This window comes from Heptranchias perlo, chromosome 25 (genome assembly GCF_035084215.1).
Source record: "Heptranchias perlo isolate sHepPer1 chromosome 25, sHepPer1.hap1, whole genome shotgun sequence".
NCBI lineage: Eukaryota > Metazoa > Chordata > Chondrichthyes > Hexanchiformes > Hexanchidae > Heptranchias > Heptranchias perlo.
In genome coordinates, this window is record NC_090349.1 from 14,275,606 (window position 1) to 14,301,766 (window position 26,161).

The window sequence follows — 26,161 nt, forward strand, 5'->3', positions numbered from 1 at the left end:
TCGCCAAGGCTTCTTCGACAACACCTCCCAAACCCGCAACCTCTACCACCTAGGAGGACAAGAGCAGCAGGTACATGGGAACAACACCACCTGCACGTTCCCCTCCAAGTCACACACCATCCCGACTTGGAAATATATCGCCATTCCTTCATCGTCGCTGGATCAAAATCCTGGAACTCCCTTCCTAACAGCACTGTGGGAGAACCTTCACCACATGGACTGCAGCGGTTCAAGAAGGCAGCTCACCACCACCTTCTCAAGGGCAATTAGGGATGGGCAATAAATGCTGGCCTTGCCAGCGACGCCCACATCCCATGAACGAATTTTAAAAAAAGAATAGTGACTGGGGCACTAAAACTGAGTGCGGGGAAGAGAAAAAATTCCCAAAAATTCCAGTTCCTGATCAATATATAGCAACCCTACGAGAAGTGCACTGTGAAGACACTGGCCGAGGGCTGGATGGGGCCCAGCTGTGACGTTGGATAGTCGCTGGCATTCACTGTTCAGGCTCACACAATAATAGTGGGGTATGGGGTGGCCCCCCGTGTCCATAGAACTATAACCAGAGGAAGTCAATGCCTTCAGGAGATGAGGTGAAGGGAGAAAATTAGAGGAGAAAATTTGTCGAGAAAATAACGAGGAGGAAAAAAAGTACTTACTGACCCCAAGCCGCTCAATTCCTAATGTGGTGGTTTCAACAATTTGTTTTTGGATGGTCCTTGACTGGGGAGGAAATGTTGTGCAAAGTCCCAGAGACACATTTCAATTTAGAAACTAATAGTCCAGCACAGGCTCAATGGGCTGAATGGCCTCCTTCTGTGCTGTAATGATGCTATGATTATATTATTCATTCAGCAGCACAAAACTAGGCCTTGACCCATCCAACAAGACCTAACTTTTTGTGCCACACTGCACAGAATGGCACTTAGCATTGTCAACAATGGCAACAGAGGCCATTGAAAATTCAGCCCGTTGAACATGACACTCACAGCCCCTCTCGCTAAAGAGGCAAAATTCTACACACTGAGCAACTGGTGGCGTGGAATTAAATAAAAACAGTAAACTGAAAAAACAACAGGCCACCCAGAAGAAGATTGAACACGGCCTACAGTACCAGCCTTTTCCAGTGCCTGCCTACAGTCTCACTCCCCAGCATCCCCTCACTGGTTTCGATAAGATGAACCCAGAATATTACTACAAACCAGAGAACATAAACTTAAATTAGTGAAAAGCAAATTTAAAACAGATATTAGAAAAACATTTTTTTTACAAAAACGCTGGTATATCTTTCGAATTATCTTCCATGAGGATATAGACACTAGGCGGTTGGACGCTAGGCTGGAGATGACTAGACTAGAGGGATGAGCTTCATTTGGCACACCTCCTCCCATCAACCTCACCCTCCTGGCAGCAAGGCATTGAGGTTACAGCCATAGGTATCGGCACAGATAATCAAATTCATTGTAAAGCACTGTGACTGGGATCAAAACAAAGCCCGTGTAAAGTAACAAGGCAGGACTGAATGGTGTTAGGTGGATATAGTGCTGCATTTTGCTCAGTTGCCTTTAAGGGTCAATGAGAAGACATCTTAGAGCTTTTTCTTTCTATTTTTTGCTCATCTAAAATGATAAATTAGGGAGAGTCCAGGACAGGCCAGATTGTACATGCTTTGTTGGAGGAGCAAGCTTGCTGAACCCATGTCCTTTTCTGGTTTTACACTTTCTTACATATTCTAATTTAAGACTCTTGCTCACTCCAGTTTCTCCTCTCTGCTCCTGAAGGTGGTCGACTCATGCTGGCATATGGTCCCATGGGTGTTAGCAGCCCTCTAGCTCATAATCCTGTGGCCATTCTTGATAGGTAAACCTAGATGCCGAGTGCCAGAAAGCTATTTTACTGTGGGTGCCATCACAGCCAAAATCCCGATCCTGCCCTCACCCAATGTTCACCGATGCATATGTCCTACAGGGGTCACTGGATGGTGATTAGGAGTGGGCACCCTGGCTGAAGTTTTTCCCCTCCCTAATCCAGGGGTATTGAAGCCATCTGTGTGCCAACCCTTAGTGCCATGCAAGCTGAGAGCTTTCTTACATTTTCAAGAATTATTTAGCAGTAATATTACTTCACACCTTCAGAGTTATGGGGCTTAGATACGAGAACTGGAACTTGCTGACATCAGCTCAGCATCCCATATATGGCTTTTGTTTGTACTTTTTAATTCTGCTTGACAAGCCATTGTACTTAATTCTGAGTCACGTTCAATTAACTCCTCAGTGTGTGTAGGAGGGGGTCCCTCCAATACCATCAAATCTTCACCAGCGTGGGCACAATTAACGTGCAGATACTTCAGCCACCTAATAACAAGACTGGCCGCCTTGTGTTAGAGGTCTGCATTATGAGGAAAGACTAGAGTGACTTGGGATTTTCAGGCTTGAAAGGAGGTATCTGAGAGGTGATCTTTTATAGGATAGTGAATAGTACGGAAAAGGTAAATCCAGAAAATCACTTTAAATCACACTGCGAGAATAGAACAAGGGGTCACAAATTCAATCTAATAAAAAACTAATTTAGGACTGATATCAGGGAGTCCTTTTTCACATGAAGAGCAATCAATACATAGAATGGACAATCCTGGAATGATTTAAGAACTATTTGGATGCTGCAATGGGGAGCCTTTAGAGTATTCCTGGATGGATGAACTAAGATGGGCCAATTGGCCTCCCTCATCTTGTGATCTTGTGAAATAAGACTGGGGACCTGCAAAAGAGAGTATAGCAGTTCTTTCACATTTGAAGTGGAGAGAAACTCAGTTTAGAGCATTGCCTATAAACTTCGTCATTTGGAGAAAGCACTCATTCGCGTTATACAAAATTCTATTTTAATTTCTTGAAATTTATCTTTTAGTAATTTTGGTGCTGATCAAGGCCAAACCATCCCTACTTTTATCACCAGTGTCAGCATCATGCACTTTCAAGTCAGGCACCACATGGGTAGATGCTGAGTGATGCTTCCTCTATTCTGCACCTGCAATGTGCCTTCACCCAGAGGTCAGAATGACAACTGCTATTGTACCAATGTGATATTTACATTTCCCATACACCATGTCAATTTTCTCATTCAATGATTTTGATACCAATTTGTTTGAGTTGTGGGTAGCTTGGTGCTGTGGACCTGCACCAACTAAGAACTGGCTCAAATTTATTTCACAACAAATTGCATTTATATAGCTCCTGTAACATTGTAAAATGTCCCATGGCGCTTCACAGGAGCATAATTAGAAAAAAGAAAATTGACCCTGAGCCAAAGGAGATATTAGGACAGATGACAAAACGCTTGGTCAAAGAGTTAGGTTTTAAGAACATAAGAACATAAGAATTAAGAGCAGGAGTAGGCCAGATAGCCCCTCGAACCTGCTCTGCCATTCAATCAGATCATGGCTGATCTTCAACCTCAACTCCACTTTCCCGCCCGATCCCCATATCCCTTGTTCCCCTAGAGTCCAAAAATCTATCTATCTCAGCCTTAAATATATTCAGTGAATCAGCAGCCACAGCCCTCTGGGGTAGAGAATTCCAAAGATTCACAACCCTCTGAGTGAAGAAATTCCTCTTCATTTCAGTCTTAAATGGCCGACCCCTTATCCTGAGACTATGTCCCCTAGTTCTAGATTCTCCAGCCAGGGGAAACAACCTCTCAGCCTCTGCTCTGTCAAGCCCCTTCAGAATCTTATATTTTTCAATGAGATCACCTCTCATTCTTCTAAACTCCAGAGAGTATAGGCCCATTCTACTCAACCTCTCCTCATAGGACAACCCTCTCATCAAAGGAATTAATCTAGTGAATCATCATTGCATCGCCTCCAAGGCAAGTATATCCTTCCTTAGATAAGGAGGCCAAAACTGTACGCAGTACTCCAGGTGAGATCTCACCAAAGCCCTGTACAATTGTAGTAAGACTTCCTTACTCTTGTACTCCAACCCCCTTGCAATAAAGGCCAAAATGCCATTTGCTTTCCTAATTGTTTGCTGTACCTGCATGCTAACTTTTTGTGTTTCTTGTTTGAGGACACCCAAGTCTCTCTGGACACCAACATTTAATAGTTTCTCACTGTTTAAAAAATGTTCTGTTTTTCTATTCTTTCTTCCAAAGTGAATAACCTCACATTTCCCCACATTATACTCCATCTGCCACCTTCTTGCCCACTCACTTAACTTGTCTATGTCCCTTTGCAGACTCTTTGTGTCCTCTTCACAGCTTACCTTCCCACCTAGCTTTGTATCGTCAGCAAAATTGGATACATTACACTGGGTCCCTTCATCCTGGTCATTAATATAGATTGTAAATAGCTGAGGCCCAAGCACCGATCCTTGTGGTACCCTACTAATTACAATCTGCCAACCTGAAAATGACCCGTTTATCCCTACTCTCACTTTTCTGTCCATTAACCAATCCTCTATCCATGCTAGTATGTTACCCCCAACGCCATGAGACCTTATCTTGCGTAACAACCTTTTATGTAGCAGCTTATCGAATGCCTTTTGAAAATGCCTTAAGCAGCGTCTTAAAAGTGGAGAGAGAGGTGGAGAGGTTTAGGGAGGGAATTCCAGAGCTTAGGGCCTAGATGGCTGAAGGCACAGCCGCCAATGGTGGGGCGAAGAATGTGGGGGATGCACAAGAGGTCACAGTTGGAGGAACCTCTCCTGACTCTCCCACCATGGCTCAGCATCTATTCATTCATCTATTGTATTTACATTTCCCCCCCTCTGCAAAGCCCCTTGGGATATTTATAAGGTATTATATAAATGCAAGTTGTGCTTGGGTTGATATTATTCCATATTTGATCGAGGATATTGCTGGCAGCAACTCTAGTGGATGTTATTGCTCAGTGTAGTTGACCTCCCGGTGACATCCACACTGAGAGACTGATGGCTGCGTCATAACAAGTTTATTGAGAAGTAACTTGAAGGTTATAAAAATTAAATAATATGGCCAGTGATATGGCCAATTTTCCTACAGCATTTGAATGTCTTGATAACTAAAAGAAAGCACTATGCTCAACATTTGACCCTCAGTATCCATCATTCCCACAAGACGTCTATAGAACTGATACTTCCTGTTCGTGATAAGTGCTTTTCAAAAAGTTCCCTAATTTCTCTTCTCTTTTCTCATGACAGGAGTAAGATATGGGCAGCAAGCATCCAATGATGTTGGGCCTCCATCTGTCAGTCACCATGGCAACAGCACTATGGTGACAACTCATACAATACTCCAACCTGTTTCTCCTCCGGGTCTGGAACCAAGCCATAGTTTGTTGACTACGGACACCAAATTGGTAAGTGCGTTAGGAATGATAGAATCACGATCGATGATGCTGTCACCAGAGAGACAAAGGTGTGTCTTGTCAGCATGTAATTACTCCACAGGCCCTACGCTCAGCACTTTGCTCTTATTGTACATTTTAATAGATACTTTGTTGTTTTAAAAAAAAATCTGTATGATTCTTCTACCCAAAAGCTTAAAGGACAGCAACCAGAACTGTTACTATTTTTTGTAATCCATAATAATTTTGGTAATTATTATTATTATAGATGCAGTGCTAGTTTAAACTGAGCACAAGTTGAACTGTCATATATTCAGGTGAATTTTCTGGTGTATTTTGAATAACTCTGGAGTAGCATTTTACTCAAATAATCTGGGCCTTAAGCTTCTCCCTCATATTCTGCCCCTATCAGTTGACTCCTCCAGGTCAGGAATGGCTCTGCCAGCCTTTCATTCTTTCCTCCATTTGGAGTTTAAATGATTCTCTGCCACCAGCTGTCGCCTTGACTAACCTCACTGTGAGCTACCAAATCTTGCCCTTTTGTGTGGCATCTGGCTCAAAAGACTATGGATTCAAGACTGGCCTTCCAAATAGGACCTTAGAAGAGGGTCAAAGCAATGACGTGTCCAAGATGACACTCCAGTGCAGTACTGAGGGTGTGCTGCACTGTCGGAGGTGCCGTCTTTCGGATGAGACGTTAAACCGAGGCCCCATCTGCCCTCTCGGCTGGACCTAAAAGATCCCACGGCACCATTTCGAAGAGGATAGTTCTCCCAAGTGTCCTGGCCAATATTTATCCCTCAACCAATATCAAGGAAATAGATTATCTGGTCATTATCATATTGCTGTTTGTGGGAGCTTGCTGCGCACAAATTGGCTGTCATATTTTCTACATTACAACAGCGACCGCACTTCAAAAGTACTTCATTGGCTGTAAAGCAGTTTGGGACGTCCTGAGCTTGTGAAAAGCGCTATATAAATGCAAGTTCTTTCCTTTCCTTTATTGGTAATCGCACAAGAGGAGCTTAAAGGTAATTCTTCTAGAAATGAGTAGAAGAGACAAGTGCGCATTTTTGATAAATGAGACCACAAATCCACAATCATCAAATGGAAGAATGTTGTTCAAAAAAAGTATCCAAAACAATGTGAAAAGATATAAAACAAAGAAAAGAATTCTCAGAATTTAAATAGGGATAAAGTATGAAATAAAACAATTCGCAACAAATCTAACATATCGAACTAAGGTCATTGAGTCCCATAGCGTTGCATGAAACCAGTGGCCGAGTGGATGTAAGACTTGGGTTTGTTTAGACCAACACCAGGTCTTCCTAACTGCAGCTGGTCTTTTTCAGCCAGTAAATAAGCTGCTCCAGTAGCAGCTTGTGTTGGTGGTAAAGTCCTGAAGGAGGAGACATATGATTGCCACCTCAGGGGTAAGAATCTGCCTTGCCCTTCAATAACCTTGGTCCATGGTTTCTACCAACAATAGAGAACCCAGCAGTCTCGACTTTATTTATTTATTTACTGATGTCGGAAGTTTCTAAGGAACCTGTGACCCAGGAAAACACCCTTGCAGATGTAATGAGTGCCTATTAAAGGCATTGAGAAACTTGAGAGATAAAGTGGCCAAATAAATGCATTTTCTACAAATAATAATGATGTTAGGGACGATGAATTGAAACCTTGATACAAACAGTTCATTAGGGCAGTGAATAACTTTTCAAACCCTTTGAGATTTTTCCGAAAATCCATTAACCCTTCAAGACCTCTTGTTTTCTTCTTAGTTTCTTTATTTCTCACCAGTTTCTCACCAACATTAAATTTTTATGTGTGAGACAACCCACTGGTAAAGAATGCTTTGGGGAGAAGATTAGTAATTAACATAAGGTGTGAACCAGTGACACAGAAACTCATAATGTAGAAACTACTTGTAAAACCAATCCGCTGAAGGATCTAAGCTCCCACACCTCTCTCAGATTCGTGACCCTTGGTACACAAGCACTGAAGCCATCGTTCAGCAGTTAAAAGCTTCTTTGACTCTGACTTATTTTCCCCTGCCCCTAAGTTTACCTCCATTTTCTTTGTGCCAGCTGTGGCTCAGTGGCAGCACTCTCACCTCTGAGTCCAAAAATTGTGGGTTCAGGCCCTGCTCCAGAGACTTGAACACAAAATCTAGGCTCACAGCACTGTTGGAGGTGCCGTCTTTCAGATGAGATGTTGAACCAAGGCCCCGTCTGCCTGCTCACGTGGATGACAGGAGAACAGGCGAGTTCTCCCCAGTGCCTGGCCAATCTTTATCCCTCAACCAACATCACTAAACAAAAACAGATGGTCCGGTCATTATCGCATTATTGTTTTTGGGAGCTTGCTGTGCGTAAATTGGTTGCCGTGTTTCCTGCATGACAACAGTGACTACACTTCAAAACTAGTTCATTGACTGTAAAGCGCTTTGGGATGACCTGAGGTCGTGAGAGGTGCTATATAAACGCAAATCTTTCTTTTTCTTTTTCCTTCTCGGGGCCCTCCTGTACTCTTAGGAAAACACTCTGAAATGTTTTTGTTCTACATGAGGCGTGCCGTATAAATGGAAGTCGCTGTTGTTCATCCAGAACTCCATTGCTCATACCCTTTCCCATGCCGTCCCACACAGCTATCACCCCTGTCGTTGCCAACCTCCATTCGCTCCCCATCCCTCACCGTATCTACTTCAAAAATCCTCATTTTGAAAGCCTCCGCCCACCTCTGCAACCTCCTGAAGTCTCAACACTCACCCACTACTCTTCTGACTCTGGTTTATCCTTTTCCTTCCCCTCACTCTGCTCTACCAATGGTGCCAGAGCCTTCAGCTGGCATGACCTTTGCACTTCAGAATTCTTGTCCTAAACTCCTTCACCTTCAAAACCCACCTCTTCGACCCAGCCTCTGGTCACCTCCCCTATATGCCTCCTACTTCCTGCTTGAACTCCCCCTCCCCACCTGGTAAAGCATCTTGTGATGGTTTGTTATGTGAACGACGCTGTAGAACCGCAAGTTGGGCTGGCGATAACTTTAACCTGGCCCGCTCGGCGGGAAACTGATGGCATCGGAACGGCTGCTTGTTTTATAGCCCGCCCGATTTTACTCTCCGTTAGTTGAGGGGTGTAAAACAGGCGGCTGATCCGATCCCATCCCATCAGTTGCTACCGGTCGGTACTGGGTTAAAATTACATCCCCGCGCACCCTGATGTTGGTGTTTTTTTAACAATCCATAAGGATGGAAACAATGTCAAAATGCCAAGAATAACTATGATTTTCCCCTTCATTTTAGTAGAAACAAAGAGCTAAAAATTCCACTTCTAAAAAAGATTGTGCATACCCAGCCTGTGATTTTATGTTCATTAAAATGAATGGTTAAAATGAATGGCTCAGAATGTGTAATTTTACTGCATGTGCTTCCAGGGTGCACTGGGAGCATAGAAGCAGAATTCCAATAAAAAGACCCAAAGAAATGATCGCTCGGTCCTCATTTTTTTATCTTTAAAAGCAGTCTAATAGTGTTACCAGGGGGTACAAAAATAATTAAAAGGGGCGTGTAAAATCCCCGAATATTTTGCGCATCATTTTTTTTTATCTTGCTTGGTTACGCTCTTCCAACTGGGTGACTGCACTATAGATTGCTCCAGGTGTCTCCAAGAGTCAGCAGGCTGTCTTTGACACGGAGGTGTGAAAACCCATCACCATGCCAAAACCAACTACTAAGAAATCCGCAGAGGTAGGGGTAGGAATTACTATGCATTGCACCCTTTTTTCAGGCGTAAAACGGGCTCAAACTACACCAATTTAGCAGTGGAACGGCCTGCGCCCAATCTGCGTAGGCATTGGTCCCACTGCTAAATTTGTGAGGCCCATTTTTCAGGCGACCCGGGCAGTTGCCTGAAACAAGCGTTTGGCTCCGTGAATATGTTAATTAGAGGCCTAGAGCCTGTTGAAGGATTCCTGTGTAAAATTTGTTCCTGATGAGTGGGACAGATATCAGGCATCCACTGCTCAGGGTTCTTCAGCGACCCCTGTGCCTGCCACTACAAGTATGTTTTAATTGTTTTTTAAACCTTTCTGTGGAGACAGGAGGAGCAGGACTGTGCCCCCCGACACCATAGTCCTGGTGATCGACCCCCCCCCCCACCCCGCCCCCACCATTGCTTGCTCCAACCCCCCGTCCCGTCACGGAACTTGCCTGAGGGCCGCTGCCAGCGAGGCAGGCAGCTCGAAATGAACTTCTCTTGTGGGGTGAGTTGCCTCTGGAGGCCTGACCGGTGCTGGCAGCTCGCACTGAATATGTAGATGTGGCCTGAGGACCAATTCCTGGTTCGGGTGTGCACTGCCTCCGCAACAGGCCCAAACCAAAATTCCACCCGTGGAGTTTCTGTTTTGCCTAATTATGGAGCACACACTCTCTTCCTGCAGGGACACATCCTGCTTATATAAACCCAGATTGGCAGCATCCCTACGTGACCCCTAAGTTGTGTGTATGGGTACTGCTGGAACTTAACCAGCAAAAGCCGTGCAGCTTACTGGCAAAGACCACTGGTGAGCTTCCTGCTGACTTGACCGCCTAGGACCGTGCTACTCATAAGGGCCTTGACTTGCAGTGTTATTTGGAGCCAAATGGGAAGAATCCCAGCCTCCAGTGACAGGTCTAGCCTTCCAGATCCCATTGATGAACCAGATGGGCTGCTCAGTCACCAACAGCGCTGCAGAACCTCTAGAGGTGAAGGGCAGGGTGTCCGATTAATTAGAATGTAGCTCTATGATATATATTCAGCCCAGATTTAAGAGTAGAGAGTTTTAAGATTGTTTGTTTTTTCTGTCACAAGGAGGATAGTGGGATGTCAGTAATGTAGGTGTGTTGAAATAACAAAGTTGCTGAATTCTAAAGGGCTAGTTTTTATTAAAAGAAAAATCTGCATTTACATATCGCCCTGTTGTGTTTCTCAGAAACATTGCAAGACGCCTCACTTAAAATGATATAATTTGAAGTGCAGGGACTGGAGTTACATAGGAAAACACAAGGCCATTTTGCTCCCATAAATACCCAACAAACAGCAATGATATGAATGACCAGATAATTTGCTTTTTTTGGTGGTGTTGTTGGAGGGCCAAATAGTTTCTAGGACACCAGGAGAACTTGCTGCTCATCTTCAAATAGTAGAACAGGTAGGCAGGACCTAGGGCTTACTGCCTCATTTGAAGGTCGGCACGTCCCACAATACAGCACTCCCCTGTACCTCACTGGAGTGTCAGCCTGGATTATGTGCTAAATTCTTGGTTTGGCAATCGTAACCACAACCGTCCGACTCGGGCACGAGTGCTACCAACTGAACCAAGCTGACTCGTGACATGGTGAAGCCTCTCGCACTTTCGTACGTGCGGGGTGGCTCAAATCAGGGATGCCGTGCAGTTGTCAATAGGAATTACTTTTAGTTACCTGAGTTCTCTGAGCAGCCTGTTCCAGGAGCTGAACCGAGCTGAATAGGTCTGACACTGTACATCAACAGAATTGAACAGAACCAAATATTACCCAGCACTGGGCTTTGAGAACTTGGACAGCTACAGCTGAACTTGGTTGTGTTCCTGAAACCGCATTCCTGTCACAATACAATACTTACAAGGTCAGAGTACAGCTGTGAATAAACCGGTGCCAGGCAATTACCCTCATTATTTCTTTCCTGCTCCCTCCGCAGGAATTAGGTGCTGACAGCAATGTTTATCGAAACATTTTTAAAGTAGGTTTGATGGATGTGATTTAATGATCGGCACTGAAGAAGTTTCCAACATGCAATAAAACGATGCCGTTGAAATCGGGCCGTGCAATGTCAGTAACAGTTTTTTTTTGCAAATACACAGGTGCTCATTTTGCACCATTACCAAATTAGCTCATTACATCCAGCAGTTTTGGAGTCAAAAGGACCATCCCAGTTACACTGTCACAGTGGCAGAACTCCAATCAGTGACTAAAGTGGAACATTTCAGCTTTGGGTAACAGTGCAGAAAATTTTGGAATGGGGGGGCGAGCAATGTCCTGATGTTAACCCCCAGAGACGTTTTGTAAATAGTTTGCAAACTGCGACAGAGGTCCTGAAATTCGATAGAGGTTCTCCTGGTCTCCTGGCTTCTTAGACAGAACCTTCAGGCAAATGGCAGACGCCTCTGGGGCTTCCACCAGATTCTCACCGAAGTTAAAGCAGGAGACTGGGAAAATCCCGGTGGAATTTCAGGGCCAGAATGTTTCATCATACAATCATACAGCACAGAGGGAGACCATTCGGCCCATTGTGCCTGTGCTGGCTCTTTGAAAGAGCTATCCAATTGTTCCTACTCGCCCCTGCTCTTTCCCCATGGCCCTGTAATATATGAGTTCTTAGATAAAAATGTTCAATCTTACTTGCAGAACGTATGATGGGTGTAAGATGAAAAGACACAGCAAAGCTTTATAAGCAAAGGAGTAGGCGGCTGAGTTTAATGGTTGCTGCTTGGGTAGCAGCAGTTGATTAGCTCGCGTCTGCCCTGTGCACGCTATTGAGGTGGTTTTATGATCTTTGCCTGTACGAACCTGTATGACTACCAGCTAAATAGTCACAAACAGTGACTTTAGTATGCACAGTTGTCTTAAAGTGGAACTCGCTGCTATGGAAACCACCACATAATATAAACATGGCAGTGCAGTTTGCATGACACTGGAACATGGAAGCAGCTCAGAAATATAAATGCACCATAAATTGGCCATGCACGCTCTGGCTACGGGGAATGAAATTCCTTCTGTCGATAATTTTAGTCAAACCATCAGTGAGATTGCTGTTCTTCTGTCATTCCAACCTGTCATTAAAATTATCCACAGGAACAATTTCACCCCGTGAGTTATGGCAATTGATTCACTCCCCTCTGGTTGATTCAGCCTTTACTCAGTTGGTAGCACTCTTGCCTCTCAGTCAGAAGGTTGTAGGTTCAAGTCCCATTCCAGTGACTTGAGCACAAAATCTGGGCTGACATACCCGTGCAGTATTGAGGGAGTGCTGTACTGTCGGAGGTGCCATCTTTCAGATGAGATGGTAAATCGAGGCCCTGTCTGCTCGCTCAGGTGGAGGTAAAAGATCCCATGGCACTATTTTGAAGAAGAGCAGGAGAATTTGCCCCGATGTCCTTGACAATATGTATCCCTCAACCAGCATCACCAAAGGTAGACTATCTCATTGGTGTTTGTGGGAGCTTGCTGTGCACAAATTGGCTACCATGTACATTACAATGGTATTTCATTGGCTGTAAAGTGCTTTGGGGCATCCGGAGGTTGTGCCAGCCGCTATATAAATGCAAGTTATTTTTCTTTCATACTATCCTGGTCACATATTTCCTGCTTATTTCACAATGTTCTTGCATTCCAGTCACCTGTTTGCCAACACGATTTCTATGTGCAGCTTGGCTCAATCCTGGACGACCTGCATTAAGTGGCCTCATTTCCTCAGATCTAGCAGCTCTCTAATTGAACGTAACAAACACTAACAGCCACTTGTGAAATAAGAGATTAACAACGTAGTGTAAATAAAAGTCTGCACTTGGATTAATGAGCTTCAGCCTAACCGTAAGAGACAGGGCCCAAAGGATTAGACCTAAAGCCTAACTTAGAAGTTTGAGGTACAAAATGCAGTCAATGTTGTTTTTTGGAAAACTACAGAGTTGCCAAGTTGATTTTGTTAGATTTTTACCTGCTGCAGAGAGCCCGCCCCATTCCCTTCAGATAATTTTCTCTCCTCTCAGAGCTATTGGGATGATATTCTACCCTAAACTGATCATCTTCGCAAGAAAAGATGGCTACATGGAGGTGAACTGGTCGCGTATCGTGCATCATTCCTTAAATTAAGCTGTATTCATACACGTAGCCAATTTTAGGCTTTTTTCAACAAAGTTATAAATACAAAACCCCCTGTTTCCCATTGATATCAATCCCTTGTCCAGTAATTTCGAAGTTCTGATGATGAATGATGACAGGTTCTAGCTCGGCCGTGATGCCATTCACAGTCGAATAGCCTGCCTGCATTCGATGTCAAGACTCAGATGTCAATAATGGCCAAGGAGGGGAGGGACGGAGAAGGGAGAAAATTGGTGAGAAAAAAATACTTGTATGCATCACTCACCCCAATCTTGAAGGAAGTGAATGATTAAGAGATTTTTCTTCCTCTCCTCCCTCCAATTTGTGTCTTTTGGTGAACTTCTGTGCTCATCGAGGTGAAGGATGTTCGGCCTGGGAAATGCAACATCTTCCTATTTCAGAATCTATTATCTACAGCAAGCACTCCCAGGTCAGGTATACCCCATGGAATAAGAAAACTATTGCCTCTCTTCTGCCCCTTTGGTGGTCCTTAACCTCATGCTGCATCAGTCCGAACTTTTCCATTTTCCACATCAACCATCGTCATGGCCTCTTTAATTCAGATTGATGCTTTCATCCATTAGCCTAGGTTTGTTTTGAACCCAGACCTCAGAGGTGGAAGGATAGTGTGCTATTCCACTGTTCTATGATCCTTTTGCCAGAATATAGTTTGAACCAAGTTTAGAAAGAAGATATTTTGAATAATGTGAATAGCAACCGTAATTTTTGGACATAATCTAGGCTGACACTTCAGTCCAGTACTGAAAGAGTGCTGCACTGTTGGAGGTGCCGTTTTTCGGATGAGACCTTAAACCGAAGCCCTGTCAGCCCACTCAGGTGGATGTAAAAAATCCCATGGCACTGTTTCGAAGTAGAGTAGGTGAGTTCTCCCTGGCACCCTGGCCAATATTTATCCCTCAACCAACATCACTAATACAGATTATCTGGTCATTATCACATTGCTGTTTGTGGGAGCATGCTGTGTGCAAATTGGCTGCCGTGTTTCCTCCATTAAAACACTTCAAATATACTTCATTGGCCGTAATCCTCTTTGGGACGTCCTGAGGTCGTGAAAGGCACTATATAAATGCAAGTCTTTCTTTTCTTTTTACTTGTATTGCTTGAACTGAATTTTGTGGAATGATAAAATTTTTGTACTGTTAAATTCAGCTGGTTGTCTTAATATTAAGCCAGAAGATATGAAACTAGGCTGGTTGCCGTGGTGTTTTGAAGTGGTAATTAGTTACCCAAAGAGACACACACTGGCCATGAAACTGCTTATTTATTCAGGTTTCTGTAGCTTTGAAACAATGTCAGTCAGTTGGAATGGTGAGTCTTTGACAAGTGTCTAAGGCTATCAACAAAGAATGTTCCCATTGCAATTTGGATAGCCAGCTGTTCTGCCTTAGTTAAACAATGGGAGATGTATTGCTTCCCCGCAGCTCTAAGGGGGGAGGGGTTCTAATTCAATGCCTCTGTGATTGACTGCTCTGCAGGCAAATCCCGTTACCACAGTCTTAAGGAGGTGGCTCTTTGTCTCTTTTTCACTCTCTCTCTCTTTCTGAGACAGACAGGATGGGCGAACGAACCTGAACAGCCAATAACAGAATAGTGGGGTCAGTTAGCTTTGGAATAGCTAGCTTGAAATTTGGCTTATATCTAGAACATTGGTGTAGTTTTGTCTTCATTATTTTTTCATGAAATGAGGAGTGTAGGAAATTGACTGATCTCAGTGTGAAAATTGTATGGTGTTCATTTGGGTATTTTATGTAAAACTAACCAATTTATTGGTTTGTAGTTGTGCCTCAGACCAATGGAACGCATTTCAGTCTGCCTTTCACAAAGAGAAGGAGAATGCACATGGCAACATGTGTGCTATTTCAGTAGCTGATATATGGACTGAGGGTTTTACATTATGATCCCTGCGCATGCTATTGTTTAATTCGATTTTCAGCAGTAAAAAGTTGCACTCCAGATCGTAGGGGACACGAGGTCCATTTATGGGAGTGTTCGGTGACGCTGATCCCGTCAGAATATTGAGTGCAAAACCTAAAAATTGTGATGGTGACACAGTAACGTAAGAACTGGGTTGGCAGTCTTAATACACGTTTAAACAATGGGTACGCTGCTCAAGAAATTAGCAATCAGCAGGACTTTAAGAGAGGATATGGTTAATAAAGCTCGTTTAGCATGAAAATCAGAACTGACAGGCCCATGCTGCTCTTTAAAAAAAATATTTCAGTGTCACTGAGCAAATGAAAATTTATCTATTTAGCTTTGTCCTGAGGGAGCAGAAGAGCAGTAGCAGATGTGTCTTGTGTTCATCATGGTGACATCATGCTCAAATGACCCAGTGATGTTTCAGTACCATCGATACTGGAAAATCGTTACCCTTCACATTTCCTTGAATTTATCAACTTCTGATGGTATCTGTTACTAGGTTACAGACCTTGATTTGTCAAACACTTGTGCTCATTATGATTTTGTAGTGTTTTTTTTTCATTTCATTCTGTACCCAACAAGTTTTGTTTTCTTTCTAGCTTTCTCCCCATCCTCTCCAGAAAGCTAAAACTCAAGTAGTTCCCCAGGTGCTGGGCCCCCTCCAGTTCCCCACCAGGCGGCCATCCTTTACTTCAGTCAAGACAATGTTTGTTAGCAGGCTGTTCTGCTCAGTATTGTTCTGCTACCAGGCCCACTTACCTGCTTCAAATGCTCCTAGACCCACCTGTTCTGAGCGGCCCCAGGCCCATCCCAATTGCTTCCAGGATGCAGAGCCACATCAAGTACTATTGGGTGCACCACTCATACTCCTATCTCTCTTGTCCTCCCAGCCCATTTCCAGGCTTAGGTACTCCTTCCCCCTCTGGCCATTCCCTCCCACGACTCTGCTGCTTTCTCCCTCCCTTATTTCAATCCTCAGCCCGAGGCCTTCATTTTTGTCTGTGAGCAATGTCACGGGAGATCAATGGGTATAACTTCTTTTAAATCGGCCGCGGTTCCCGTAATGGAACAGTAGAAAATGTCCTTTGGGTTGTTGTCCTGTGCTGAGCCACACAGACCAGACCAGAAGGCCTCAGGTTTGGTTTCCGGTTTACACTGAGTTCAGTGATTCCAGCCCTGGCAGTGAGAGGGAGAGGAGTCAGCTAAAGTTGCCGATCCTGATCACAGTGCGTGGAACATGTGCATGTGCAAACAGGATTGGGCTCAGTTGTTGTGCCAGCTGGAAACCAAGAACATTTCTGTACTCACTGTCCAGGTTCACACATAAAGAATGGCCACTTGGTTGAGTTACCAGAAGCTGGCTAAGCCTGTGGAACCGTACCAAGCATGAGTCAACGCCTCTAGGAAAGAACGAAAGATTTGCATTTATATAGCGATTTCAGGACCTCAGGATGTCCTAAAGTGCTTTGCAGTCAATGAGGTACTTTTTTTTTGAAGTGTCGTCACTGTTGTAATGTAGGAAATGTGGCAGCCAATTTGCACACAGCAAGGTCCCATAAACAGCAATGTCATAATGACCAGATAATATTTTTTTTAGTGGTGTTGGTTGAGGGATAAATGTTGGCCAGGACAGCGGGGAGAATTCCCCTGCTCTTCTTCAAAATAGTGCCATGGGATCTTTTACATCCACCTGAGAGGGAAGACGGAGCCTTGGTTTTAACGTCTCATCCGAAATTTGGCACCTCCGACAGTGCAGCACTCCCACAGAGTGTGCCTGGAAGTGTCAGCCTGGATTTTGTACTCAAGTCCCTGGATTGGGACTTGAACCTGGCTCAACAGGCAAGGATCTTACCAACTGAGCCACAGCTGACAGGAGAGGAGAAGAGAGGAGAAAATGGAAGGAAGGAATGAAGACTTTGCAGACTCCCTTCTCACTTCTACAGAAACATTTCATTTTGCTCCCCTCCAAGTTGCACCAAAACAGCACCAAAATCCTCCCCTTTCCCACTTAGACTTGTAATAAAAGGTCAAGATCATAAGGCATTTATGGCTGATGAAGGCCATTTGGACGATCTTAATTCATTGATCTAGAGAACCCTACACTCCCCCCACTGCTGCAACTAATTGCTTCTTAAATGATTCCAGGCTTTTCGCCTCCATCCCTCCACCATGCAGTCCATTTCAAGTGTTGATCACTTGCTGAAGAAGAACCTCCTGATATCAATCCTAAAGTTACCATTTGCCAGTTTGAAACTGGGGCCCCCCTTGTTCTACTCCCACGGTTCAATTTAAGTTAGTACTCCAGATTAACCATACCATTTACTGTCTTAAAAACCTCTATGAGATCACCTCTCAGACGCATCCTTTCCAGGCTGAAAAGCCGAAGTATCTCCAATCTTTCCTCATAATTTAGACCCCGACACCAGGGCCCAGCCTCCTGGTCCTTCTCTGCACTGCCTCCAGCACTTGAGTGACTCCCTTGTTTCTTTGTAACCAGACTGGGTACAGTACTCAAGGTGCGGTCTGACCAGAGCACCATACAGTTTGAATAGGACATACTCGGAGTTGTATTCTATTGTTTTTAGCTATGTAATTCAACATTCAAATGGCTTTGTTGATTGTTACTCTACAATGGTTGGACAAATTGAGCATTGAATACGCTAAGACTTCTAGGTCTCTTTAGAATTCATCCATAGCTTTTTCCAACACCATCCATGGAGTAAGTACGTTGCCTCTTTTCCTTCCTACGTGCAATACTTTGCACTTGTCTGCATTAAATTCATTTGCCATTGTTCGGCCCATTCACATATTCTGTTTAGCTCATTCTGTGATTTCTAGGCTTCCTCCTTCGATTCCACCACCCCTCCTGGTTTGGCATCGTCTGCACATTTAACCAATTTTCAGTAAATTTAAGAATTCAAGCCATTTATGTGAATTAGAAACAGTAAAGGTTCCAACGCTGAACCCTGGGGCACCCCACTCAGTATTCCTCCCCACTCTGACATTGCCCTTCTAACCTGTACCTGTTGCTTTCTACCCTTCAGGCATTTTCTTCTCCATATCCAAGATTTGCCCTGAGTTTAATTAATAATTTTTTGTGTGAAACTTTATCAAATGCCTTTGGGAAGTCTAAGTGCACAACGTCAAGTGACTTAACATTTCACTTCCTGAAACAGATCAAGGAGGTTGGTCAGGCAGGATTTTGCCTCTCTAAATCCATGTTAGCTGCTGTTCACTAGGTATTATTGTACAGATAATCCTCAAGTTTACTCCTGTTAATGAATTCCATTATTTTAAGACTGATGAGTGTGTCCAATTTGTTTACAATTCACTGCTAATTCCCAGTGTCCAATGACGCCATCACAATGATTGTCAGTGCCTCGCAAATCTCCTCACTAGTCATTCTGAACACTCTGCAATAAGTACCAGGGAGGGGAGTGGGGGGGGGGGGTGGTGGTAGGGGTCAGGAACCTGTTGGAAGTCGCTGCAGAGCTGTGTGCGTCGGAGAAATTAATGAGTGAGATTTTGATCAAAAGGAACAAGACTGCGAATCTGTTGAACTATATGGAGTTACGATACTTTTCCAGAGATGGGATATATCACAACAGGCTGCATTTATATCAAAATGACTTATTGTCACTCCAACTGAGCGAAATTTGTTGGCCTGCAGATGAATGAAGTATGCCTGTGACCTTGTCGAACAGAAGTAGGTCAAAAATATGCTTAGGCAGAAGTAAATTCCTCTAGAACGGCATTTTGTACTTGTAGAGCAGATTAGGACTGTAACGGGATTAGTGTAGGCCATTGGCTGGACAGCAGTTGATAAATTAACACATCCGCATTTACAATGGTGAGAATGGGGTGGGGAAGGTTAAAAACTGCAGGTTTAACAGTAAATTGCCCTATTACTATACATATATAAGAGAAAAAACATGCTATTGCAATTAAAAATGGATACATTTTGGCCTAGAATCATAGAATCATAGAAAGGTTACAGCATGGAAGGAGGCCATTCGGCCCATCGAGTCCACGCCGGCTCTATGCAAGTGCAATCCACCTAGTCCCACTCCCCCGCCCTATCCCTGTAGCCCTGATAATTTTTTCCTTTCAAGTGCTTATTCAGTTCCCTTTTGAAGGCCATGATTGAATCTGCCTCCACCACCCCCTCGGGCAGTGCATTCCAGATCCTAACCACTCGCTGTATAAAAAGGTTTTTCCTTGTGTCACCTTTGGTTCTATTGCCAATCACCTTAAACCTATGTCCTCTGGTTCTTGACCCTTCCGCCAATGGGAACAGTTTCTCTCTATCCACTATGTCCAGACCCTTCATGATTTTGAATACCTCTATCAAATCTCCTCACAACCATTTCTGTTCCAAGGAGAACAATCCCAGCTTCTCCAGTCTATCCATGTAACTAAAGTCCCTCATCCCTGGAATCATTCTAGTAAATCTCTTCTGCACCCTCTCTAAGGCCTTCACATCTTTCCTAAAGTGCGGTGCCCAGAACTGGACACAATACTCCAGTTGTGGCCAAACCAGTGTTTTATAAAGGTTCATCATGACTTCCATACTTTTGTACTCTATGCCTCCATTTATAAATGATGTGGAGATGCCGGTGATGGACTGGGGTTGACAATTGTAAACAATTTTACAACACCAAGTTATAGTCCAACAATTTTATAAAGCCCAGTATCCCGTATGCTTTTTTGACCATTTTCTCAACCTGCCCTGCCACCTTCAATGATTTGTGCACATATACCCTCAGATCTCTCTGTTCCTGTATCCCTTTTAGAGTTGTGCCCTCTAGTTTATATTGCCTCTCTCCATTCTTCCTACCAAAATGCATCACTTTGCATTTTTCTGCGTTAAATTTCATCTGCCACGTGTCTGCCCATGCCACCAGCCTGTCTATGTCCTCTTGAAGTCTATCACTATCCTCCTCACTATTTACTATACTTCCAAGTTTTGTGTCATCTGCAAATTTTGAAATTGTGCCCTGTACACCCAAGTTGAAGTCATTAATATATATCAAGAAAAGCAGTGGTCCCAGCACCGACCCCTGGGGAACACCACTGTACACCTCCCTCCAGTCCGAAAAACAACCGATCACCACTACTGTCTGTTTCCTGTTCCTTAGCCAATTCTATATCCATGTTGATACTGCCCCCTTTATTCCATGGGCTGCAATCTTGATGATAAGCCTACCGTGCGGCACTTTATCAAATGCCTTTTGAAAGTCCATATACACCACATCAACTGCATTGCCCTCATCTACCCTCTCCGTCACCTCATCAAAAAACTCTATCAGGTTAGTTAAACACGATTTGCCTTTAACAAATCCGTGCTGGCTTTCCCTAATCAATCCACACTCGTCCAAGTGACTGTTAATTCTGTCCTGGATTATCGTTTCTAAAAGTTTCCACACCTCTGAGGTTAAACTGACTGGCCTATAGTTGCTGGGTTTATCCTTACACCCTTTTTTGAACAAGGGTATAACATTTGCAATTCTCCAGCCCTCTGGCACCACCCCTGTATCTACGGATGATTGGAAGATTATGGCCAGTACTTCTGCAATTTCCACCCTTACTTCCCTCAGCATCCTAGGATGCATCCCACCTGACCGGGTGACTTATCCACTTTAAGTACAGCTAGCCTTTGAAGTACCTCTTCTTATATAAAAAGAATTAAACCCTGAAAGGATCACGGAATCCTTTTAATAAGTGGAGTAAATAACCCATGACATTTTTTAGACAAGCAAGTGAGAAAAGCAGTGTAGCACTGAGGGCCTCTCCACACATTTAAATTTTATAGACTAATATACAGCAAATAAAAAGCAATTGGAAATGCCGACTCTGCAGCCTACATGGAGGGTTTGGACTGAGGTCTATGAATCACATCTACTGCACCTTTACTGTGTGGTTAATTGGAAAAGTTCCATCAGCCCCTGCATACCTCTGAGTAAAAGTTAACCTGATGACAGCCGTTGTTAAACAATAGAGTTCTATTGGCATCTCCTGAAAGACTTTATTCTTTGTCCTTGACATTCCTGCAGGCAGCAAAAACCATCTAAGTTCTGGGGATCAGGGTGATGCCGTAACTGTTGTCCTTTTAATTCAGTTTCAGGGTGTGGGCTTTGCTGGCAAGGCTGGTATTTATTGCCCATCCCTAGTTGCCCTGAGAAGGTGGTGGTGCGCCGCCTTCTTGAACCGCTGGTAGTGGTTTGGTACAACTGAGGGTTCTCCTAGGCCAACTAAGAGGCAGCGAAGAATCAGCCATGTTCTTCAGGGCTCTAGCCAGGAAGTGCTTTGTTCCCCTTTTTCTCCTAGCCCCTCCATTCTGCCTCCTGAAGGCACTGACCCTTTGCTAGGACGTGGTTCTGCAGGTGCAGGTTGCTCTCTAGTACCTTGAACAAATGGCCATTAATTCACGTGAGCTCAAACGGTCAATATTGACATCCTATTCAATCATATGGTGGTGGGGGGGGGGGGGGGGCTCGTGGCTGAGCCTGGTCCACAATGTCCATACACGCTCGCTTCCATTGAGCATGGTTGGACAGTGACCGGCAGTGTGAACCCTGGCCAATATTTCTTTCCTTGACCCAGGGATATAGTAGCCAATCGTGGTGCCCTGACTGCTACCCTGGCCGAGAGTAGCTAACTCAGTGTAAACCAAGGATCGACCCTGCGACCTTTCTGGGCTGAATGGCTCAGTCAGTCACTGGATGAAACTGGCCGAGTCGTCGAGGCAGCCTAGCCAGAAAGTACTGTTGCATAACTTGCTGTAGTAGACAGGGAACAAGGTCGAAACACTTTCTTAAAGTTAAAAAATAAATAAATAAAAGTGTACAAAGTGTTAGAAAATTCACCAAAATAATTCAGCAGGATCTAGTCATCTGGTTCCAATAAAGCAAGTGATGCAGAGCTGTGAGGAATTCCAAAGAAAAAAGACTTTATGCAATGAAAGCCAAATATTAATTCCAGGGAGAGAGAGGGTAATGGCTGATTGGCAGCGAGTCACATGGCAATCATTTAGTTAGGCACTTCTGATAGTGCGTGAAATTCGACCAGCTTCTGAACATCAGCGGAGCGCTGAGATTGAGTTACTAACTTCCAGCTATTTCTGTTTAATGTACCTGCTGTTTTTGAGTGCAGTGAGTCAGCGTAACAGCAGAGATTAGATGGTTGAGAGGAATGCTGGATGTATCCCAGGTTGCAAACAATCCAGAATGAGGCTTGGGCAAGAAGCGACACTTACACAGAAGATCCAAGAAAGACGACGGCGATGGTTTGGGCACGTTTCAAGAATGGAAACAGCTGGATAACCTTTCACGGCCCTGCATAAAGAGATACATCGAACCCGAAGCCCAAGAAGCCCAAGGAAGCACTGGATAGACAATGTCAGGATTGACTCGTCACAGAAAGGGATTCAGGTGCCTGAAGCGGCCAGGCTAGTTCAGAACCGTCAACAGTGGAGTGAATTATTTCGGTCCCATCGTCGCTGCTGAGCTGATGGATGGGAATTTAGTAGTTGCAGTTGAAGCAGTGTAAAGCAAAAGAAAAGTTAATGAAGCAGTTGGTGAGCTAGGATCTGAAGGACATACTTGTCATATAGCATCAGAGTTTTGCACTGGTACATATCCAGTCAGAAATGGTTCATAGAATCATAGAACGGTTACAGCACGGAAGGAGGCCATTCGGCCTATCGAGTCCGCGCCAGCTCTATGCAAGTGCAATCCAGCTAGTCCCACTCCCCCGCCATTTCCCTGTAGCCCTGCAAATTTTTTCCTTTCAAGTACTTATCCAGTTCCCTTTTGAAGGCCATGATTGAATCTGCCTCCACTGCCCCCTCGGACAGTGCATTCCAGATCCTAACCACTCGCTGTGTAAAATAGATTCTCCTCATGTCACCTTTGGTTCTTTTGCCAATCACCTTAAATCTATGTCCTCTGGTCCTTGACCCTTCCGCCAATGGGAACAGTTTCTCTCTATCTACTCTGTCTAACCCCTTCATGATTTTGAATAGCTCTATCAAATCTCCTCTCAACCTTCTCTATTCCAAGAAGAACAATCCCAGCTTCTCCAGTCTATCCACGTAACTAAAGTCCCTCATCCCTGGAATCATTCTAGTAAATCTCTTCTGCACCCTCTCTAAGGCCTTCACATCTTTCATTAAGTGCAGTGCCCAGAACTGGACACAATACTCCAGTTATGGCTGAACCAATGTTTTATAAATGTTCATCATGGCTTCCATACTTTTGTACTCTATGCCTCTATTTATAAAACCCAGGATCCCGTATGCTTTTTAAGCCGCTTTCTCAACCTACCCTGCCACCTTCAACGATTTGTGCACATATACCCCCCGATCTCTCTGTTCCTGTACCCCTTTTGGAGTTGCGCCCTCTAGTTTATATTGCCTCTTCCTACCGAAATGTATCACTTTGCATTTTTCTGCGTTAAATTTAATCTGCCACGTGTCCGCCCATGCCACCAGCCTGTCTATATCCTCTTGAAGTCTATAATAGATTTTAGAAAAACAAAAAGTGCTGGGAATACACAGCATATCGAGTTACATTGAAACTGTAGCGCAGAAACAGGCCATTCAGCCCAACTGGTCTATGCTGGCATTTATGCTCCACACGAGCCTCCTCCCTCCCTACTTCATCTAACCCTATCAGCATACCCTTCTATTCCTTTCTCCTTCATGTGCTTATCTAGCTTCCCTTTAAATGCATCCATGCTATTTGCCTCAACTAATCCTTGTGGTAGCGAGTTCCACATTCTAACCACTCTGTGGGTAAAGAAGTTTCTCCTGAATTCCATATTGGATTTATTAGCGACTATCTTATATTTATGACCTCTAGTTCTGGTCTCCCCCACAAGTGGAAACATTTTCTCTACGTCTACCCTATCAAACCCTTTCATTATCTTAAAGACCTCTATCAGGTCACCTGTAATATCTGTCAGCATCTGTAAAGATAAAAGAGGGGTTAATGTTTCAGGTGTAAACCCTTCAAGCTGAGATGTGCAAGCAATTTAGGAGGGCTGGAAAAAAAATGAAATATGGGGGGGTAGAAACAACAGATTCTCCAATCACAGAGTGTGAGTTGAATGGCCTGAAAACAGAAAAACAGAGAACAGTTAGATAATATAAAGATCATTTCAGTGAGGTAATGAAAATACATTAAAAGAACAGAAGAAAGTGATGAAAAGGCCTGAGAATGGCCTTGGCAAAGCAAAATATAAATCCCTACATGCAAGAAGTCTGAAGTGAAAGCAGAAAATACTAGAAACACGGGATAGGTGGGTGAGTCCTGAGAAGAGAAACAACAGGCCAACACTCTGGGAGCAGACTCCCCTGCCCCCCGCCAGATCTGTGTTCTGACAAAGAGTCTACACCCAAAATGTCAACCCGCCTCCCCCTTCCACCAGACGTCAATAGTCCCGCCGTACACCCCAACAACCCCAAGCTGTAATGAAAAGATGAAGACATTGCGAAAGCCTGAAGTTACTGGTGTCAATATTCTGACTGGAGGGCTGCAGAAGAAAGATGAGATACTGTTCCTCGAGCTTGTGCTGAGCTCGGCTGAAACAGTATGTGTCATCAAATATATTCAAGGCTGAGATGGATAGATTTTTGGACTCCAGGGGAATCTAGGGATATGGGGATCGGGCGGGAAAGTGGAGTTGAGGTCGAAGATCAGCCATGATCTGATTGAATGGCGGAGCAGGTTCGAGGGGCCGTATGGCCTACTCCTACACCTATTTCTTATGTTCTTATGTTCTTAGTATAGGGACTGAAGATAGAGAAGCCAGAGTTTAAGGCCACATAATCTATTTTTTTGTTAAATAAAAAGAGGCTCCAGCCATTCAGAATTTGTTGTTTAGTCAGATAACTGTGCAGATTTACTTGTGCTTGGTTTCAGGCTGTAGAGCAGAAGCACCCAGCAATTTTAGATTGTTTTTCATCGTAACAAAGTGCACACACTCATATATACTTTTTAAAAATTATATTACAAGTGGATCTCCCACAGCTTTGCCCACAGAAATTTCCCTCATTAACGATGCTGTGGGTGTAGATGTGGGAATCGACAGCTTCTGAAGCTTAAGCAGCTCCATCTAGTGGTCATGATGGCCAAGGCGGCCTTCGAGACACACGACAACGCAAAATCGTCGAGCAGACATTGATAGCCAAGTTCCGCACCCACAAGGACGGCCTCAACCGGGATCTTGGCTTCATGTCACGCTACACGTGACCCCACCAGCGGAAAAAAAAGTTATCTGTTTTTAATACAACTGGACATTCTCTCTCTCTCTGCCTTTCGGGTCTCTTTCTCTCTCTGTCTTTGTAATCTGACCCATTGTGTATTCAGTATACTGGGATGTAATGTTTTCCGTGGCTAACCTGTCTGAACACCAACGACACCTTTGATTGCTGTGATCGTCTCCCAGCCTAATATATGCTATGCGATTTTAGAACCCTCACTCACCTGACGAAGGAGGTAAGCTCCGAAAGCTTGTGATTTTCAAATAAAACTGTTGGACTATAACCTGGTGTTGTAAGATTCCTTCCATCTAGTGGTAGTAGTGTGTGCAGCTGCAGTAAACAAACATGTCACATGAATGCAATTGAGGTGTTTATCCAAGGCTGGGGTTAGGCATATTGTTGGGGGAAAGAAGAGGAAGCAGGATGCTGCATCTAATCCGGGTTATACTTGGCCTGGGCATGCTTGATCCTGAGATTGGGTTGAACATTTTTTTTAGAAAAAACAAACCTTATTCAATGGGTGGAAAAATCCAAATGAAGAAAAGTGAGCAGACAGGGAGGGGCAGTGCTGCTTGAAGCTGGAGCCGGCTGCTGCACTCTGTGGTCAGCCGTCGTTCTCAACCTTCCTGCGTAGAGCTTTTAAAGACAAACAGTAACTAAAAGGAAACACGGATAAGGGGAACAGAAAAGTTGTCTTATGACAGTTGCCTTTGGGAAAACAGGCTATGGAAGTGGT

The 26,161-nt window shown here is 44.1% G+C and overlaps 1 protein-coding gene across 4 annotated transcripts in view; it reads left to right on the forward strand.

The window, feature by feature from the left end:
- hnf1a (HNF1 homeobox a) overlaps positions 1 to 26,161 on the forward strand; it is a 184,462-nt gene that overhangs the window by 71,328 nt on the left and 86,973 nt on the right. For all 4 annotated transcript variants that reach the window (XM_068005667.1, XM_068005668.1, XM_068005669.1 and 1 more), the window contains exon 5: positions 5,175 to 5,332. In XM_068005667.1, the coding sequence (XP_067861768.1) occupies positions 5,175 to 5,332 (158 nt within the window). The remainder of the gene's footprint in view (positions 1 to 5,174; positions 5,333 to 26,161) is intronic.